The sequence below is a fragment of the Penaeus vannamei genome, chromosome 19 (assembly GCF_042767895.1).
Source record: "Penaeus vannamei isolate JL-2024 chromosome 19, ASM4276789v1, whole genome shotgun sequence".
NCBI classification, from domain to species: domain Eukaryota; kingdom Metazoa; phylum Arthropoda; class Malacostraca; order Decapoda; family Penaeidae; genus Penaeus; species Penaeus vannamei.
In genome coordinates this window covers 1,948,773-1,969,682 of record NC_091567.1, presented here as the reverse complement: position 1 = coordinate 1,969,682, position 20,910 = coordinate 1,948,773, and the positions used below count along the sequence as shown (strand labels likewise).

The window sequence follows — 20,910 nt, the reverse complement described above, 5'->3', positions numbered from 1 at the left end:
AGCCAGCAATGTAACAACATTCAACATAATATGCACCCGCATCTCTTTATAGAAAATGTATTAGATGTATGACTTGAGAAAATGCTACATTGAACCTATAAACTTGATTTATCTAAAAAGTTACGACTATTCATGGTGATTGTGTTGCAAGGCTAAAATTTTAGTCACTCTATGGGACTGTGGCTCTGCCTTGGGTGATGCCTAGTTGGAAGACCCAGCTAAAGTGACAACAGATGACGTTTAGTCTGCCATATCATAACAGTTCATACCATGATGGTTTCAGCAATTTTTATATTTTATTTATTTAAAATTCGATATTGCTTTCGCACAACCATTTCGAAAAGAGACACATCCGAGCACATTAGCTTATTCGCACAACCATTTCCCCTCCAAAAAAGCAGACATCTTATTCGGACAACTAAACACTTCAACACGAACGGAAAAAAACATGATGTAATTCTCATCATTTGCATAAAAAAAAAACATTTGGAAAAAAAAATCCGCAGTGACGTCACCATCCGTCGGTCGTCTTTTGTTTCCGTTTAGCAGACGAATATATATATATATATATATATATATATATATATATATATATATATATATGTATATATATATGTGTGCGTGTGTGTGTGTGTGTATATATATATATATATATATATATATATATATGTCTATATATATATATATATATATATATATATATATATATATATATATATATATATATATATATATAAATACACACACACACACACACACACACACACACACACACACACACACACACACACACACACACACACCCGAGGAAGGGGTCAAAGGAGCAGTGGCCTTGGGCATGAAATTTATATCTAAATCCAATAAAGTATTTATTTAACATTTAACTTGTGTTTACATATTCAAAATATCTCCATTTCTTATAATATTTCTCAGTGCTAGACCCTATACATGAGCCTTTTGGTCATGCCGTCAAGGAGTTGGCCCAGGACATCACCAGACCTCTGCTTGTTACAATGCAATCTCCAATGTTTAAGATCATGCACAGAACAGAAATGACGAAGGGAAAAGAAATGCCGCCATTCTGAGTGCAATGTGATTCTGTACGAGGGATTGGTGGGACAACCCTATTCGCATTTATATAAATACTTATTCCTAAATAGTTTTATTCTCTTTCAGTGTTGGCGTTGAAAACACACACACACACACACACACACACACACACACACACACACACACACACACACACACACACACACACACACACACACACACACACACATATATATATATACGTTGTGCTGGTGAGGTCACTCTATCTAATGCTAAGTTCCTGATCTAAGCTAAGTGATTAAGTGATTTATTGCAGCCTCTTATTAAACGGTCAGTGTGACCTTTGAATATTGATCTGCTATGAAAGTTAGACCCAGCTATTTAACTTTAATTTATTTTGCCCGCTAACTTAAAGCTCATTTCGCGTGATCTATCAGTTAATATCTTCCCTAATTTTCAGGAAATCTATACTACTGTTTTTTATGTGAAAATCTGCATCGTTTGGTTGACATTCATCTGCTGTTGATAGTTCATTAGTGAACAAGTAAGCGAAACAAGACAAACAAAACAAATGAACTTCGATAGATACTGGACACGCTTGCGGAGATTGATAAAACGTTGCTGAAATATTACTTTTTTTTCCTTTTTTTTACGGGATGTCACAGCCTCGAGGGCGTACCTTCCCTTGTGCAGGGGCGTGTGCTATTGGATTTTTTTCTTCATATCTGTGGTGTAAGGAATATTCTTTTCATCCAAGATAGGCTCCATCAAGCGTTTGGCTGAGGCTCTCCACTCTTATCAAAACCTTTTCTTATTAACACATCCAATGTCTCACATACACATAGGCGTGTATTCAAGCATGTATATATACACATATGTATATATATATATATATATATATATATATATATATATATATATATATATATATATATATATATATATACATAGGTGTGTGTGTTTGTTTGTGCGTATGTGTGTATAATATACAAACATACACACTTAGATAGATTGATAGATAGAGGTATAGATAGATATAGATAGATACATACATAGATATATGCATATATTTATTCTGTATTTATATGTATATCTATCACATATATATGTATGTATATTTACATATATTCATGTTTATGCACAAATACACATAAACGTATAGAATCTCTACATTCCTTAATAAGTGGAATAACTAACGGAACTGGAAAATTAGTGTCCAAGCAACGATGACATTGCTGTGCCTAACAATAAAGCTAATCCAACTCCTTTATTAGGATCACAGCATCAGTCATATGTAGTACTTCTGTCTCTATATCACAAAATAATTTTTAGCAACAGATTTTTTTAATTAACACTAGTTACACAGGAAACACGTGACCCACCACAATATAGTCTTAATCAAGCCGATGTCAGGGAATTCCAGAATTTGTTGGTATATTTACTCTAAACATGAAGAAAAATCAGCGATAAAAGCTATGGTTACATCAGATCCAAAACCTGTCAGCTGATTTATGCGCACAGTCTTGAAATTCGTAATGAAATCGGGCGTATCAGACCGTAGAGTTTTACACAAGCTGTACCTGAGTAGTTACGCATTAGCTGGATGTTTATCTATTATATATATATATATATATATATATATATATATATATATATATATATATATATATATATATACAATTATATATATAAATATATATACATTTACATATATATATATATATATATATATATATATATATATATATATATATATATATATATATTTATATATATAAGATGCTCAATCATTATATCAAATTTTCTACTATTTATTTGTCTTTAGTGATCTGAGTTTTAGTTTTGGTTATGATGATGAACGTTCAGAGTACGAAGTGGTATTTCCAATTCAGGATATATTTATTGTGTACTAGTTCCAGAAACCTTTCTATTTTTACAATATTAACTTTCAGGGTAACATTTATCTGAGAAAGTTCTCTGCAACCTGCAACCGATCATTAAAGGTAGTCTGTCTCTTAGTGATCAGGAGTTCATCAAGTTTAATGGAATCTTTTATGAAATATCTTTTTGATCTATTACTCTTACAATTTGTTATCGCACGTTTTTGATCCAATAATGTACATGTCAAAATCCTTTCGAAATTTGAAACGAGCTCGTAAAGCTAATTTCAATCTCGTTCCTGTTCTTTTCAAAATCAGCAAATCAAATCCCATAGTTCGTGAAAACACAAAATTTCATTTCCAATCTGATAACAGATTTTCAAGGCTGTTCATCATCAATGAGTAATACAATTTTTCCTTTTTATATAAAACTAACGCCCACAAGGGTTCAAGATCAGTCGTGAGTGTCACCACAGACCGTGAAACGAAACTCAACACCTAACACTGAGAGGTTTATTCAGAAAATGAGAATAGAATTGCCATTGGTATAAAAATACATATTATATGGACTACCTATCTTCCTATCCCAGGACCACTATCCCTCCGGCGCTGATGTTAAGGCTTTCTAAACACCCCCAGGAAGAGGATACTATTGGTGTAGTTATCGAGGACCAGGAAGAGGAAGGGCCGGTTGGTGACGAAGGGCACGCGGCGGGGCGGGTGGGAGAGGCGGCCGAACACCTTCGTCTGGATCGGACTGGTCTCGGCGCCCTCCTCCGTGAACTCGACCATCACCTTGTGCACGCCGTCCTTCACCTTCAGGCCGCCCGTGGGGAAGAAGCCTCGCATGTTGGCCTCCGTGGTGAAGAGGTCCTCGATGCCCAGGCGGATGAGAGCCTGGGAAGGACAGCGCATGTAATGGTGTTTCCTACCGACATTTTAAGTGATCTTTGTACTACATGTGGTGCAATATTTAAATGATCTTATTTTGATGAAGGATGGAAGGAAGAGGATGCATAAAGATGAAGCCCGAATAAAACAAAGCAATAAATGTCAGTGTATATATCTGCATAGATAATTATGCATAACCATCTGTCAGTCATTCTGTGTGCCTATCAGTTAGTCAGTTTGTCTTTCTTTCAGTCTCTCTATAACCAGCTACGCGCTATCTCACCAAAGGCAGACTTACCCCCGTGAGCTCACTCCGGAGGCTGTTCTCGAGTCTGAACTTCGGAAACTTGAGGAGGACGTCGCGCTTGACCAGGTTCCCGATGGCAGGCCTGAGCGAAGCGGGCTGGAACTGGCGCAGCATGTCGTCCAACTCGCGGCCGGTGTTGCGATCCCGCGGGAGGAACACGAACAGGGAGGCGCCCCGCTCTCGGTAAGGGATCTCCAGGACCTGCGCGTCTAGATCGCCCGAGTAACCTGCAACGGGTTTTGGGATCAGAATCTGATTGGAGTTTTTTTGGGGGATGGTTTTAGTCTTAGTTCGAGGTTGAGGTCTAAACAATGATCTATGACAATTTTTAGGCTTTGATTTAGATCTGGAATTAGGCCTTGAAGTCTAATCTTAGGTATATAGTCTGATTTAGAATTGGAGGAATACACCAATTTTCCTAGAATAAGATGGATTAAGATTAGCTTTAAGAATCAAAGTCACAGTAATGAACCGCAGCTAATTATCTACAGCAGCCATTTAGAAGTACTGCAGTGAACTACGACCTTGCCAGTGGAGAAGAAGGAATTATCTGAATTTTGCATGATGAACGAAAATGTTTGTAGATCACCTCAAGTCATTTTTCACTTTAATGGACAGTCTTATCAAATCCACTTATTCAGAAATGTATCTAGTAATTCTCAATCTATCAGTCAGTGTGGTTAATGCCGTGAAGAACGTATTTCCGGATCCTCATCCACTAGGCTCCCTTTTCGCGCCTCCTCGACCCTTCTTTAACTCCTCGAGACAGATCTAATCAGTCTACCCAAGCCACGACTTCCTGGGTCGTCCCATGGGGTGTCTAGAGGTGACAAACTAAGGGAATCGAGTCCAGGTGTCCGTATAGCCTGAGTGGGCAATCCCGAATAGTGTAAGCAATAAGTCTTACACCAGTCTCACAGTGGAACCGTTGGTTTGCATCCCATGATCGTGTGAAAGGATTGGTAGCTACAGGCACCAAGACGACTCCAATGCATGGGACTACATCCTATTATCGCTTTTATAGAACAAGACTGGAAGTATCAAGGCTTTGAAGACACATAGTCTAATCCTTTTGTAAAGATACTGGCGTCTCCTAATACTCTTATCAATTGATTTCATGGCATTTGCTGCCCGGCCAATCCGCCTACTGACTTCTTGGTCTAACAGCTTAGGGTCATAGACTACACTACTAGATATGTAAAGCTCTATGTGATTTCGATGCCAACTACATGTTCGAGCCGGATAGGATCTCCAAGAAGGACCCCTGTGATCCTGCACCTTGGTCTTATTCCAAGATACTTTTAGACCAGAGATGGGTAGTATCGCGAAACATGTATCAGCGTGCATATATCGATCGATACTTTTGTATTGGTATCAGTATCACCTTAGCTACTCAATAGCTATCATTTTATCTGTGTCATTAGGGTGTTCCCACAATGTATCGAATAAAATTGATGCATCGATTCATTTATAAGACTCTCTCTCGTTCCCTTTCTCCCCCTCCATCCCTCTCTTCTTTTTCTCTTTTTATTCTTCATTCCCTTCCCCCCTCTCTCTTTCTCTTCTTCACTCCCTCTTTCGTCTTCTCTCTCTCTCACCCTCCCTTCTTCCGCATCATTTCTTTCTCTTTCTCCCTCTCCCCCTCACTCTCTCGTTCTTTCTTTGTTTCTATCTACTTTGTTACACACACAATGAATCACTTTCTCTCTTTCTCAATGACTCTCTCTCTCTCTCTCTGTGAACCCCCCACTCTCTTATCTCTCTCTCTCTCTCTTTTAGTCACGGTGTATACCGTAGAATTAGGACGTGTTTACAGTACTGTCCTCAGGCGTGAGTTCTCCCGACCCCACCTAGACCTCGGCCAGGGAGCGGGTCACCTCCTCTCCAAGTACCAGCATGTCTGATGTTGCTTGTGGAGGTGAAGCCCATAAGAGGGGGAGACGTGAAGGAAACGTGGACATGAGTGACAATGAGAGTGGATGCGAGCGGGAGAAGAAGAACGACGAAAACGGTGGGAAGGGCAGGAAGCGACTGATATTGCCCCAGGACTGCGCCAAGAGTTTCCTGGGGAAATTAAGGTGGGCCATGCAACTAGGCCAGGACCACAATGATTTCGAGCCATCGCTGAAGGAAAGAATAGGGGGACTTTATCTCACCATACGGGCAGGCCAGGAGCAGACCCTGGCGACTTTGGGATACAATGGGACAGTTATGACTGCCCCAAAGACTGAGGAAAAGTTCACTAAGATGATAATTTTTCAATATCCAACCATACTGGACCCAGACCTTCTGCTGGACGACGAGAGATTTGTGTGGGTTAAGAAGCATACGTCAAGGGACGAGGAGCGGACTCAGCTCGTTGCCCTCGTGAAAGGGGAAGTGCCAGAGAGGGTACAAGAGGGTGGCACCGTATGTGGAGCCGCCAGCCATGTGCCTCATATGCTGCCAATGGGGCCACAAGTCATGGGCCTGTCAACAGGATACTCGATGCAGGTTCTACGGTAGGAAACATGACGCGAATCTGCTGGGCCAAAATTGAGAAGGGGGAAAGGGTTAAGCCTAGCTGCTACAACTTCGGAGGCCTCCACAATGCCGGGTCTCTTGCATGCAGGGGCGAGACCACAATTAAAGATTACTTCGGCGGTTCCCCAGCATGGAGTCGCAGAAAATGGAGAAGGGCCGGTCACCACGCAGGGAGAGGTGCCGAAGGAGGCGACAACTACAGTCCTCAGTGCCTGCAGGGCCCAACCGCGGCGTGCCCTGCAGGAAGTGAAGGAAGTGCCGTAGAGTAGTGATGTGGATTTTTCTAGGAAGTAGATATCTGAAACCACCTGGATGATCTAGATACTGATGCAAAAATAGATGTAATAGAAAAGAAACTGGCCCAAGTTACGAACGGAGAAACCGAAGAACAGAAATATGGAGAGGAGACTGTAAAAGAAACTCCCCCCAAAGACACAGAAATTAAACATAAAGGTATTCCTGCAAAGGAACAAGATTCAGATTGTGAAATAACTATTAAAGGAAAATAATAAATAACAGTATGTGTAGTGGGAGGAGCAACCTCTGCGATTTTCAGGTCACTCCTGCTGAAGTGAAAAGACCAAGAAAAAGAAAAACTCTTGAATAAATGGGAATTTGTGCAAGACGAGTGGACAAGCATTCGAGATATGCTGGAGAAATAATATATGGACACGATAAAGGCAAAGTGGAGCCCCATAATACTAAAGTTTAGATTTCAGAGACAGCGGGTCTCACTAAATATAAACGACAGAGACAGGTTGTTAACAGCATACAGAACTGTTACAGACATTATACTCGTACACCTATATGTTTGCATAATGCGAGACGACCTGAGCGCCTGTCCTTAAATAGCTACACTTACAGGTCGCCTTCAGTGCCTCACAAAACGTCTGTGAGTGTGCGTAGGATCTTCCGATTCTGTAGACCACTGACTCTGAATATTTGTATTTTTGTATTTTAGATTATGATCTGGTAACATACATAATTTTTGTACGAGAACTGTGAGCCAACACAGGGACTTATTAAGATAAGGGTGAGGATAACCTTGTTACCACATCGTCTTGAGATGCCAATGTAAAAAAAAGTCTCTATCTCTATCTATGTTGTGGCACCCAAGAAATGTGAAAGACGTCTTAAATTAACTTTTTTTATACACAATATAAACACTGAGTACCATGAACGCACCTATCAGTAGCAAGTAATCATTTGGTGATTTACATTACATCAAAATATCCACGCAAATTACAGAAGTTTAAAACCAATTTTTCTGCTGCAATTATTGTCTGCATGCAAATCAAATATTTCCATTCGTTATCCTATGAGATTCTACGATGGGTAATAGATGAGTATTCTTACCCATCAGACAAAGGTACACTTCTGGCGAATAAAAGGATAAACATTATAATAAACGATAATAAAAGAAGAAGATGGATAACCACAATTCAGTCCCAAAGCCAAAACATTGCAAAAAGTCTAATAACTCAGAGATAGAAATTGAATTCCAAATTAGCATAAAAAATATATCTATGTAATTATTACCGATTGGAAACTTATTTTCCTGCGTCATCATGTCGACAAAGGCGTGCTGATCCGGAGCAGGATAGAACTTCTCCAGGTGGGTGTTGTCCGGCTGGAACTGCTGCTCCCACAATCCTTTGAAATAGACGGCGTTGGCGAGGACGATGTGCGCTCGGGAAATCTCGCGCGGTCTCACGAGTTGCGAGATCTTGCCGCGCGTCGTGTCTCGGACGTACTGGTTGATGGTCTCCGCGGCTTTGTGGGACTGGAAGGGGGGTGGGAGGGTTATTCGCCTCGTCTCGGAGTTTGTGGAAAGTAATTTGGTATCCTAGAATTTCTCTTTCTCTCTCTCTCTCTCCTCCTTCTCCTCTTAATTTTATCAAGAAATTTGTATCATGTTCCCTATTAGGTTAAATGGCTCGTAAAACCTGTAAATTGGTATCCTAGAATTTCTCCCTTTCTCCCTCTCTCCTACTTTTATCAAGAAATTTGTATCATGTTCTTTATTAGGTTAAATATCTCTCAAAACCTGTAAATTCTACAAAGGGAAAATTTTGAGTATGAATTCCACTTCAAAACATTCGAATGTTTGACAGGGTTTATATAAACAGAAAGCCGTATTGTATGCTATTACAAAGACCTACTTATCTGTCAACATGTCTTTTGGAATGTTAAGTGTTCACTTAAACAGAATTTAGGGTTGTTAGGTTCTGCTTTTTTGTGTTTTTGCTTCGTAATGGTTCCAGGTGAGGGACGTCTGAATGTTGAGCACTGTAGAGAACCACGACTTTGCAACATCTGCACTGGATATTCGAGAAATGAGTTTAATTGCCATGTTTTGAATTGCGATTAGGAGTCTAAGATGCGTTTGAGCTGCTCCGTCCCATGCCCAGGCTATGGATTCCAGTGCAGAATGTAGTTAGGACCTTTTAAGCTGTAGGGTATCTTCTGGAGTAAGGAAATGGAGCAGTCGGCTTCTACGTGGCTTCCGGTATGTTCACCACAGTTCTGTCATGATTGAAAGTAACTCCAAATACGTTGATGAAATCTTGCTCTCTTAGACGGTGTTATTGCAAAAGGAGAGCTCAGTGTCTTGTGGCCCGGTCCCTTATTCTTGATGTATTTTTTTCGGCAACAAATTGTATTTAACATCAGGAACCTCAGTTGGATGCAGCATCAATGATTCTTTGCAGGTGTGTGTTTTTGTATTGGTGTCATATTTGGGGAAGTTCACATGAACAGTAAAATAATTTTCATATGCCACTCTCTTAGTGAACACCACATTAATTTTCTAAGGAAACTGCCTCGTGGAACACCAACATTTATTAAGTATCTTTCTGATTCTTTCCCTCCTACAACCACAATAGGGATTATATTAAGTGTTAGTCTGTTAGGAGTACCAAAACGTTTCCCACTATCCCTAGCCTATTGATTTTTTAAAGTCTATCACGTCACTCGGTATAAAATGATTCCGTTATATCCAGTGCAATGAAATCAGTGTCAGTTCTTCTGCCTATGTGTTAACTCCATCTATCGAGGAGTATTAAGAGACCTGGTGTTGATTGTAGATGAAATATACTGTTTTTAGAGGTACTTACACAATTTCTGTACAAGCAACTTTCCGAACACTTTTGCAATGACTGACAAAGAGAGCAATTGATCGAGTTTCGTTTCTTTTTTAATTTTTTTCTGTATAGAATTATTTTTTACTGGTATCATCCTCGCAGGTTTCTAACGAGAATGCCAGTATTTCTTTGAGAACAGGGGGGGACCACTACAGCAGCACATCTATGAATGCTCTCATTCTCACTATCTACATATATCTACCTCACTTTCTTCATTCCCACACCTATCCTCCCCTCTCCCTCTCTCTTTAACTCCCCCTTCTCTCTCTCTCTTCAGAGACCGTGTCAATATGATTCAGTAGTCTATCCCCTTAAACGATAAAATGAAATAAAAGAAGAATATACAGAGAAGAAAATACAAGTGCATATAAGATAGATAAGCCTCAATCCTAGAAAATCAACGAAGAACAAGAAAATAAAACAAAAGTCATCAGCAACCTCACCCACCCTTCGAAAATTGACCGTCTGCAGCTTGTTGGCGAGCACGTGGCGCACACACTCGAAAATGGGGTAGTATTCCTGCACGAACAGCTTGTTAGCGGCGTTAAGAGTGTAGTTTGGCTTGGTGTCCTGTGCCTCGTGTCTGGGGGAAGAAAGTATTGTGATTTGGGGCTGATCGTGTTTGTAACATTTGTTTAGCGCGATATATTGGGTGGTAATGTAATGGAGATTAGTATTACGTATCGTATAGTATGATACGATAGTATATAGTGTATTTTTGAGTGTGTAGTATAGGAACATAAATGTTATTTTCAGTAAAAACGATCATCCAACAAATAAGCATTCAGAATTCTTTGGGCATGGTCACTATGTTTAAACACACATTCACACAAACATATATCTGTATGTGTGTAAATGTATATAAAATATCTATACCAGGTTTCTTACCCATTTTGGTATCGAAATTCCATGACTTTCCAGAGATGGTTTGGGATTGTCTATGACTTTTCAGTTTACTTTGAACATTTGATGAATATTCACAATACATGTGTCCCATTACAATATGTACAATTCTAAGCTAATGCTGTCAAATGTAAAAGATTTAAGCAATGACTCGTTGGTGTATTTCATAAACTTTTCAGTGACTTGTTGCTTATAATGCGTCAGCATGTATCAATATAGGCTATATAATTTTTCAACTTTTCATTCAGTTACCTCAATTACTTTGATTTCTTTCTGAAGACTTTCTCAGAATATAAACTTAAAAAAATAAAACAGAAGTAAAACGTATAAAAGACACAAATACCAAATTTCCACGATTTTTCAGACGAAAACAAAGTACATGATCTTCCAGACTTGAAAAAATAAATCGAAGATATTCCAGGTCCGAAAAGTTCTATTTCCATGATTCTCCAATACCCGTACGAACCCTGCTATACGCACACACGCACACGCACGTAGAAAACCCACAATGCACAAATTTATAGAAAATGAGACAACAATTTTGAAATCCTCCAAGAGTTCATCTTCAGATCTGAAGAGGAAAGGAAGAGGATGGAGTATAAACGTGAAAGATGAGAGGCAATGCGTTGAACACTGAGCAGGTAAGGGCAGGTGACCGGAAGCGAAGGGAGGTCAGATCAGGTCGAAGGAGCAGACGGTCCATGCCGGCACAAGGGAGAAAAGGGAGAAAGTGGGAAGCAAGGAGACTGTTGGCAGGAGAAAAGCCGTTGTTCAAGTTGGAATTAGGCAGCTTTATTAAGGAAGATTTCGCCAGGCTTTCTAAGGTCATACAGGCCTTAGAATACATGCATGAGACAAAGAAACTATTCAGACGCCAATAGCAGGACTACCAGATGTTTGCTGACAACTCCTGGATCCCACACACAGCCAGTGTTGATCTAAGCTTTTAGCTCAAACAACAACTGCCTATCAAGAGGATGGATTCCCCCGACCCTAACTATAGAGCAGACTAAATACGAAAGATTGGAAAGCATGGCAAAAGCCTGTGAGCCCCAGCGGTTGGCGGATAGTGTAATATCTGAACAATAGATGGCGTTGTGTACGCGATGTATCGTCTGTTTATTTACTATGAAACGTCTGTTGTTTTAATTGTAGGCCTACTTTTATTTATACTTTTATTGATAATGTCTTGAAATCAAATAAAAAAAATGTTTTACACAAATGTGCTTTGTTTTAATTGATTTAATGACACAAGATAAATGAATGAAAAACATGAAGAATTTAATAATGCCGAATGATTGTGGTTTATTTAACAGATTTGTTGATTTGATAAATTGTAGAGTTTGTTGAATTTAAGTTCATGTTCATCGTATTAACAGCAAAGATATTTTCTGGAATATGATTGTATAGTATTTAAATAATGGACAATTTTTATGATATGGAAATATGCATACACATGAGATAATTATTAAATGTTAATTAAATAAATGTTTTATTGTTATATTCTGAAAAAAGTGCAAAACATTATTTTAATGTATGTAAAGAAATCTCTAATAAGAAAAAAAATATTAAAGAATAAAATAATTATATAATTTCATGCAAATTACGAAATAAATATATAAAGTAGTTATTTAATAGATATATTTTAAGTCTCTCATTAAAAAAAATACTTTGTAAAACTTCAACTGAGAGTAGACCTTAAAAAAATAAATAATAAACTTTATAAATTTATAGTCCCCCCTATAACCGCTCTCCTTTTTTAGTTGTATATCTGAACAATAGAGGGCACTATATGAAGTTTTGGGCCTCAGATTTTTTTTATTCGGTGTAATACGTGCTTTCCTATCTTTCTTATATAGCCTTTGCTATAGAGAACCCCCGCCGTGGGCAAACACCTTGGTCGAGTTCTCAGTCTTGTGCTTGTCAGGGGAAAAAAAAATACTCTATGCCTCCCCTAAAGGTACAACTACAAAGGGTCATTGCTCAAATAACTCCCCCGGCTAGTAGAGCCTATTTCACGGGCATATCCGTGGATCCAATAAACCACACTGGAGGTGGCGGCTTCGCAGCATGGGATGCCACATACATCTGGGTCACTGACAATGCCTCTCCGCTCCAAGCAGAACAGTTGCGATCATGGGAGCCCTGACCCACGCGTGGTCATATACAGACTCGAGATCAGCCACTGTCTACAACACAGCATGGCCAACGGCATCTACCTCCTGACCACTGTCCTCACCATAGCACAGGCGATCATTGATCTGGGTAGAATAATAATCATAAAATGGATCCCAAGCTAGATAGGCATCCAAGCTTACTGACAGACTAGCCGAAAAGGACAGGGCCATGCCTCTAACTTCTATGATTGTCAACCCAAGCTAAAGAATATCGAGCCACAGGCCCAACGCTACTGCGCTTGCCATTATCTCGCAGACATAGAGAAAATCTCACAAGCTCGCCCTCAGCCAGATAGTACTCAAACGCCACAGGCTGAGCCACTGGCACTTCCTTCAAAAATAAACAGAGGGGCCAAAGTCATACTGCACAGATTAAGACTAGTTTACCTATGCGCTTGGCAAATTATTGAAGACGTGGTCGACAGGAATTGTAAGCATTGCGGCGAGCCGAACGCCAGCCTGTCACATTACTTACAGAATTGTGAGCACACAATTTCTGAGACAAGGTCTTCCCACCACAGCCGCCGGCCGGTAAAAAGGAAACTGGAGCGCTAACTGGCAATCCAGCCTCCACGTTAAGCAAACAATTCAAACAAAACACGTGAGACAGCTAGAAATAGCCGACACGGACTGGGCCATTCCAGAGAAAGGCCAGGGCGCAGCTAGACTTCGCTAATCTAACTAGGCATCAACGGAAGGGAAGACAATACGTGCAGTTGACCAATCCATCTGATGGCCTGTGTCCCACTGGTGGCAGAAGAGGGCGTTGTTGTTGCGTCTCCTGGTTATCGTGTGTTCATGTTGAGACAGACTGTGAAACTTTCGCCTGTCTCGACTAAGTACTGCTTATGACAGGAGGCACAAGGAACAGCATAGGTGCCTACCTTCGAGGTAGACGGACCTAATTTCAACTTGAACAGTTTTTTCACCAGACGACAGTCTCCTTCCTTCCCATATCCTCCGCCTTCTCCCTTAAACCGGCCACCCTTTGTATAGATCGCCTGATCCTCTGATCTGACCGTTCACCTGTCCTCACATGGCCGTATTCACAGTGTTGCCTCCCCTTTCTCTCTTTTATGCTCCCACCCCCCTCTCCGTATGTGCTGCCACAGGGCCGGCCACACATGAAACAAAGCCCGAGCGAAGCTATATCTCGCAAATCTATGTGTATATAATATGCATATTGAAAATATCTGTTTACACACATTATATAATATTCACATATTAATTGATAATGATTTCTGATTTTGATATTAATGTTGATGAAAGTAATAATAATGATGGTGATGATAATGATAATGATATGGATGATAATTACAATGACAATAATAATGATAGCAGTATTAATAATGGCATTCATGATAATGATAGCAACAATAATACTACCAATAATAACAACAATAATAATTATAATTGGAACTAGAATAATATCAAGAACAGTAATCATGCTCATGAGTATGACAATGGCAATAACAAAAAATATAACAATAAGAGTAATAAAAAATAATGATAATGATAGTGATTATAGTAAAAATTACAATCATGATACTACTACTACTAATTATGATAATGATAACAGTCATAATAATAATGCAATGGCAATAATGATATAATATTAATGGTGATGATAAGAATGATAATGATAAGAATGATAATGATAAGAATGATAATGATAAGAATGATAATGATAAGAATGATAATGATAAGAATGAAAATAATGATAATAACAGTAATAATAATAATAATGACTTAAACATTCTTTGGGTAATATGCTAATAGTAAATGACAATAATTATTATGATGATGATAACAATAATAATGATAGTGGCAAAATGATAATGATGATATTGATAATCAATAATAGTAATAATAATGATAACAATGATAGTGATGATAGTGTTGGTGATAATATTGATAATAAAAGCAACAGCAGCAACAATCTTACTTATATCAGTTTCAACAGTAATACAGCAACAATAATGACAATGCTAATATAATAATGGTATTTATAATGATAATAATGATAATAATAATAATGATAATAATGATGGTAATGATGATTATAATCATAATTATAATAAAACCAGTAAAGATAATAATAATAATAATAACAATGATGATGATAATGATAAGGATAACAGTAATGATGATGATAATGATAACGGAAAAAATCAATAATAATAATGATAATAATGATGATAATAATAATGATAATAATAATAATGATAATAATGATAATAATAATAATGATAATAAGAATAATAATATTGGCCATAAAAATGATAATGATAACAACAATAATAATGATAATGGTAATAATAATAATGATGATGATGATAATAGTAATAGTGATAATAACAACAACAATGATAACGATGATGATAAGAACAATAGTAATAATAATTAAAAACAATGATAAAACATTATTAGTAATAAAAATAATAATGATTACGGAAGTAATAATACTAATAAAAAATAATAATCATAATGATATCAGTAATAGTAATGACAATAATGAAGATAACAATTATCAAGATTAGGACAATGAAACTAACAATGGTACTGATGTTGAAGCTGACCATGATATTAATAAAGATATATCTACGACTTATACTACTAATTATGTTATTATCATTATCATCATTGTTATCATTATCATTACTATCATCACCATTATCATCATTATGTTTATTATCATTATTATTGATATTACTATTATCATCATTACTATCATTATTATTACCTTCATTATCATTACCTTCATTATCATTACTATCATTATCATTACTATAATGATTATCATTATTACCATCATCACCATCATAAGTATCGTAATTATTATTTCTATCATTTTCAATATCATCAATATCATTGTTATCATTCTCAGTATCATTATTATCATCAGTATCAGTATTACCATTCTTATCATTATCATTATTATCATTATTACTACTACTATTATTATTATTATTATTATTATTATTATTATTATTATTATTATTATTATTATTATTATTATTACTATTATTATTATCATTATTATTATTATTGTCATTATCATCAATATAATCATTTTTGCCAGCGTCATTATCATCATAATTATCTTTTATCAGTATCATCATTATATTTATCATCAATTTTATTATTATTATCAACATTATTATTATTATCAGTATTATTATTACTGTTATTATCATTACCATTATTTTTATTACTACCATCATTATTATTGCCATTGCCACTACCATTATAATTGTAATTATTATTATTATTATTATCATAATCATTATTCTTATTTTCATTATTATTATCATAATCATTATTCTTATTATCATTATTATTATCATCACCATTAACATCGTTATTATCATCATTATCACTCGAATTATCAATTGATTATCATTTTCATTATCATCATTATAATTACTGTTGGATGTTTTATTGTCATCATTATATTTATTATCATTACCACTATTATTATCTCTACGCCTTGGATAATGCATGATATTTTTAACTGAAACCCTTTGCCATTTATAAAGATATCCTAGTTATTTTTCATTCTAACGTTTGCTATATTATGCCGTTTATTAAATCAAAATATAATATATGTGTATTTCTGTTTGTTTAGTAGTTTAATTTTAAGGTCACATTTAACCCTCTTTTTTCTCCCTATAACTATCGCCATCCAGTCTGCCAACAAAATGTCCTTACTGCCATTATATTCCCTGTTACCAAGATGTCCATCGCCCTTACAATCACCCGCACACCAGTAATCTCACTCGCATCAAACCTCTACTCACAGTTCCGTCACGGCTCTGTACAAGGCCAGGGTGTCCGCCTTGTTGGTCAGCTGGAGGACCTGCTCCAGCTGGGTCTGCGTGTTCCCGCCGGACCCGAAGTAGGCCAGGACGAGGGCGGTCCAGACGCTGTAGGGCGAGAAGACGAAGTTCCCCTTCGACGGCAGGACCTCCCTGAAGAGCGCGACGCTGAAGGGGGCGATGTGGCCGAGGTCCGGGCGCGGCGGGGGGGACATTTCGTCGTTCTTGGAGATGCACTGAGGGCTCCCCCCGCCGGCCAGGGACAGCAGCGACAGCAGCAGAACTCCCGCAGCACTCATGGTCGTGAGGACACCGACTCGTGTTTGGGTGACTCTTTCGATCTCCATTTCTACAGAAGGAGGAAATGTCTCGAGGAAATAGAATGTATCCTCGTGAATGCCCTAATATGCTCGGCAAGAGAGGTAGTCGATGAGACCTGCCCTCAGTGTGAGCAGGTTGCATTGCAAGGGTCCTGCGTGCACTCAAGGTCGTGTTAATAACGGCCACTCCCGCGATAAAGGTTAGCAATTAACCTTATCAAGTGACAATTATGCCGCTCCGTACAAATTAGTTTACTCATTAGATTAACTGGGCCAGGAATACAGGAAGATGCAAATTCATCTCATCCACCAGAAAAGAAACCAACAATACATGCTAACAATTCACAAATTACTAAATACTGCAAAAAAAAAAAAAATCCCCTCATACGATAACAAACCAAAACAAATAAAACAAACAAATAAAACAAACAACCGAACCACCCAACAGCAGGAAATCCAATTAAACCGAAGTCCTCGCGTTCATCGCACTTACGCGCATACGCTGTCACGTCCAGAGCAGTGTGTCAAAGGCATCTGCCATTAGTGTCAGATTACTTCAATCACCGGACTTTCGACACCGACCTCGTGTATCATCCGGCCACGCGAGGTAACACTTACAAAATCACGATACCCGGTAATTATACACTATACATTATACGTCTATATTGATTACTAAATGAAGTATATTGATTATTTACTTGCTATAATAAAAGTGTCAGAGTGGCCCCGCGTGTGGTTCTCCGAGAAAGGAGAGAAAGAAAGAAAGAAAGAACTTTTTATATTAATACATGATCCAAGCAAGCAAATATCCCATCTTTGTTATGATGTATTTATTGATAATCTGACATATGAATATCTTATGAATAATTGGTGAACAAATATTTCATGTATTATTCGTGCCGTCAGTGTATCGAAGCAGAAAAGCCAGTGTCACTACAGGAGACTACAAGCGTACTGAATTTTACAAAACGTTTAATTAGCTGCGACTTTGATTAATTATATCTCTGTTATTACTGCATCTATATATTTACTACTTTGTAACTAAGAACGTATTTAATCCTAAGATAATAGAAAGGGTTACTTTTCCTTACGTAAAACCCCATTTAAATATACTTTTACTTTTCACATTTACAGTATCGGTTTGAGATATAAATGAAAATATGAGAAACATTTCACAAAAGTGGAAAATAGGCCTCTCCCACAAAGAGTATGTTGTCTAGTAAACCTTTTCTTTAAAGTATCACCCAATAATATTATTTTACGTAGCAACAGGCAGACAATTGAAGTATGGTTCTTATGAAAGGCTGTGATTGATGCAGCTATGGTAGACTACTTTCAGAAATTCTTGTGTAACAGACAAGTGATTGTATTATGCTCGATATGAACGACAGACAAGTTACAAATACATAATGATATATGATAACAACAAAAATAACTATGAAAATAATGAACGACATATATAAAATCATTATCCTCCTTAAGCACTTCTATGACCGTGCATATGAAGAGTGAACAATCAGTACAGATAAGCAAGAGTTTCATCTGTTTCATGAAGGGGAATATATCCAGGGTGAGAAAGACGCAGATACTAAGACTGATTTATACGGAATTGAATTCTCGGAGTTTAACATAGTTTGCGGCAGCTTATCGTGGCGGGGAAGGTAATGCACGGCAATGAATTTGTCAAGAGAGGAATATATATATATATATATATATATATATATATATATATATATATATATATATATATATATATATGTATGTATGTATGTGTGTGTGTGTGTGTGTGTGTGTGTGTGTGTGTGTGTGTGTGTGTGTGTGTGTGAGTGTGTGCACGCGCGCGCGCACACACACACACACACACATATATTTGTGTGTGTATACATACACACACACATACACACACACACACATATATATATATATATATATATATATATATATATTTGTGTGTGTGTGTACATACACTCACACAAATATGACCTTTATATATATATATATATATATATATATATATATATATATATATATATATATATATATATATATATAAAGCTTTTCTGCGTGTGTCAGTGTTTTTAAGGCTATTATGAATCTACATATTACAGACAAGATGTATGTAGATAACCATAGTATATTTTAGACCTCAAAATTAAAGGCTAAAGATATGTATTTCGCAATATTTTGATAATCGGAAAAATGTAGGTCAAATCCTAGAATTATACATAAGACAGAGCCAGTAATAAAACAATGAAAAATATCACATTTTATATTACTTGTGATGATGGTTATCTATCATGATATATACCATCACCAGCATTAATCATTAAATAAAATATTTTCATATTAAAATGTAACACACCTGCTTGAGATAAGACAAACCTCTTGAATGAACGTACATGCAAAACATTATATTTCCATAAAACTTATGACTTTATATCGTTTAATTTACATTTTAGAAAGAACGCAAACGATTCTTGTGTGTCAGTCCATTGATATTGTCTCTTTGGTTGGCAAGAAATTAATTCCTCTTTGAGAAAATAGAGATATCTGAGTAACCGACTCCATTTTTCGAAACACAGGACTTCCAGAGAATCATTGTTATTATTTTGATTTTAACTTTACAGGGTGATGCAGGAGTCCCAATCCGAAAATACAAACATATTATCTACAACTCCATGTAATTGATGATATAAAAAGGGGGTTAGATAGGCAGCTGGAGTAAGTTTAATTAGTACTGCATACCAAAACCAATCCTTACACCGAAAAAGGATTCGGGGAAACTTAACAGGTGAATATGGAATAATCACACATTACTAAGCTACGATATTACGTCATACAAGAATATTTTGATTGCCAAAATAAATTATGATTTTGTATAAAGTACGAGTCCAAGTCCATCCAGCACATAATACAAATTTGTACTCAAATTCACAAAAATTAGGCACAAGAAATTATAAATTAACTAAGGATAAACAAAGAAAATGTTTGGCTGTGCAAACTATAAGGGGTAACTATTATATTCAACAAATGTGTTCAACTCTTATGTCTTGGCAAAAGTCTCCCCAATCAAGAACGATTAGTGATATTTTGGCACACTTATGATGACACGTTACTGTCGATAAGCCACGTTTCAGATTTCCACATGACAAATCATCGTCTTAAAATGTCCCAGCGGTAAAACTCTGTAAGAACTGGTGATTTTAGCCACTGGTAACATATCCAGTGGCGTCGAAACAGAACGTAAGATGTTTATATAAGTATACGTATGCATATATGTATATATTTATATGTATGTATGTATGTATGCATGTATATATGTGTGTACAGAGTCGGACTGGGGGATTAGGACCGACTCGGGGCGTTTTCCCTGCGGCCGCATCATGGGGGGGGGGGGGGGCTGCAACTGTAGCGCAAGCGGCAAAGCGTTCGGGGTCGATTCCTGCTCAAGGCCGTATTGCCTGTTGTGAAGGTCAGGATCGTGCGTAATCTGTTTGGTCATGACTTCAGCTGCCCGTTGTCAAGTTCAAGGTGAAAAAATGTTTATATACGAGGTCAAGGCCATTTTTTCATCACGTCCAAATTATACGTTATGAAGTTGATGTTACTGTTATCATCTTCGTTCAACTCAAATTATCAACCCTATTCATAGATAATAATTAAGTTACTGATTTAGATAAAGAATCATTCCTTACCAAGTAACATCAAAACTAAAACAAAGATAAATACAGGAAAAAAGTATGAATGAAAACGACAACCTTAAAACAGCGCTGAAAAAATACCCATTCACATCCATACATCCATACATACATGCATGGTGGTGTCTGTCTGTCCGCAATAAAACAGGATAAATCACCACCAAGTTGTAGCCCTTGAAGTCCAATTTCAAACCGCTAGT

At 37.2% G+C, this 20,910-nt stretch overlaps 1 protein-coding gene and 1 long non-coding RNA gene across 2 annotated transcripts in view; one reads left to right on the top strand and one right to left on the bottom strand.

Annotated features, from left to right (window-relative positions):
• Window positions 1-3,429: 3,429 nt before the first annotated feature.
• Window positions 3,430-17,157, bottom strand: LOC113828764 (ipis-1). Its single transcript, XM_027381776.2, has 5 exons — window positions 16,675-17,157; window positions 10,242-10,377; window positions 8,191-8,434; window positions 4,120-4,355; window positions 3,430-3,827 (listed from the first exon to the last, which is right to left on the bottom strand). Exons 1-5 carry the CDS (start codon window positions 17,037-17,039, stop codon window positions 3,546-3,548), a joined length of 1,263 nt encoding a protein of 420 aa, XP_027237577.1. The 5' UTR covers window positions 17,040-17,157; the 3' UTR covers window positions 3,430-3,545.
• Window positions 17,158-17,491: 334 nt separating this feature from the next.
• LOC138865007 (uncharacterized) overlaps window positions 17,492-20,910 on the top strand; it is a 5,029-nt gene continuing 1,610 nt past the window's right edge. Inside the window, exon 1 of the long non-coding RNA XR_011399266.1 lies at window positions 17,492-17,646. This is a non-coding gene — a long non-coding RNA (uncharacterized lncRNA). The remainder of the gene's footprint in view (window positions 17,647-20,910) is intronic.

Excerpts from the sequence above, each read along its gene's own strand:
- LOC113828764 (XM_027381776.2), bottom strand. The coding sequence starts at position 17,039 with ATGGAGATCGAAAGAGTCACCCAAACACGAGTCGGTGTCCTCACGACC. Across the intron at positions 4,356-8,190 it reads GGAAAATAAGTTTCCAATCG|GTTACTCGGGCGATCTAGAC; the intron begins GTAATAATTACA and ends AACCCGTTGCAG. Across the intron at positions 3,828-4,119 it reads TCCGGAGTGAGCTCACGGGG|GCTCTCATCCGCCTGGGCAT; the intron begins GTAAGTCTGCCT and ends TGTCCTTCCCAG.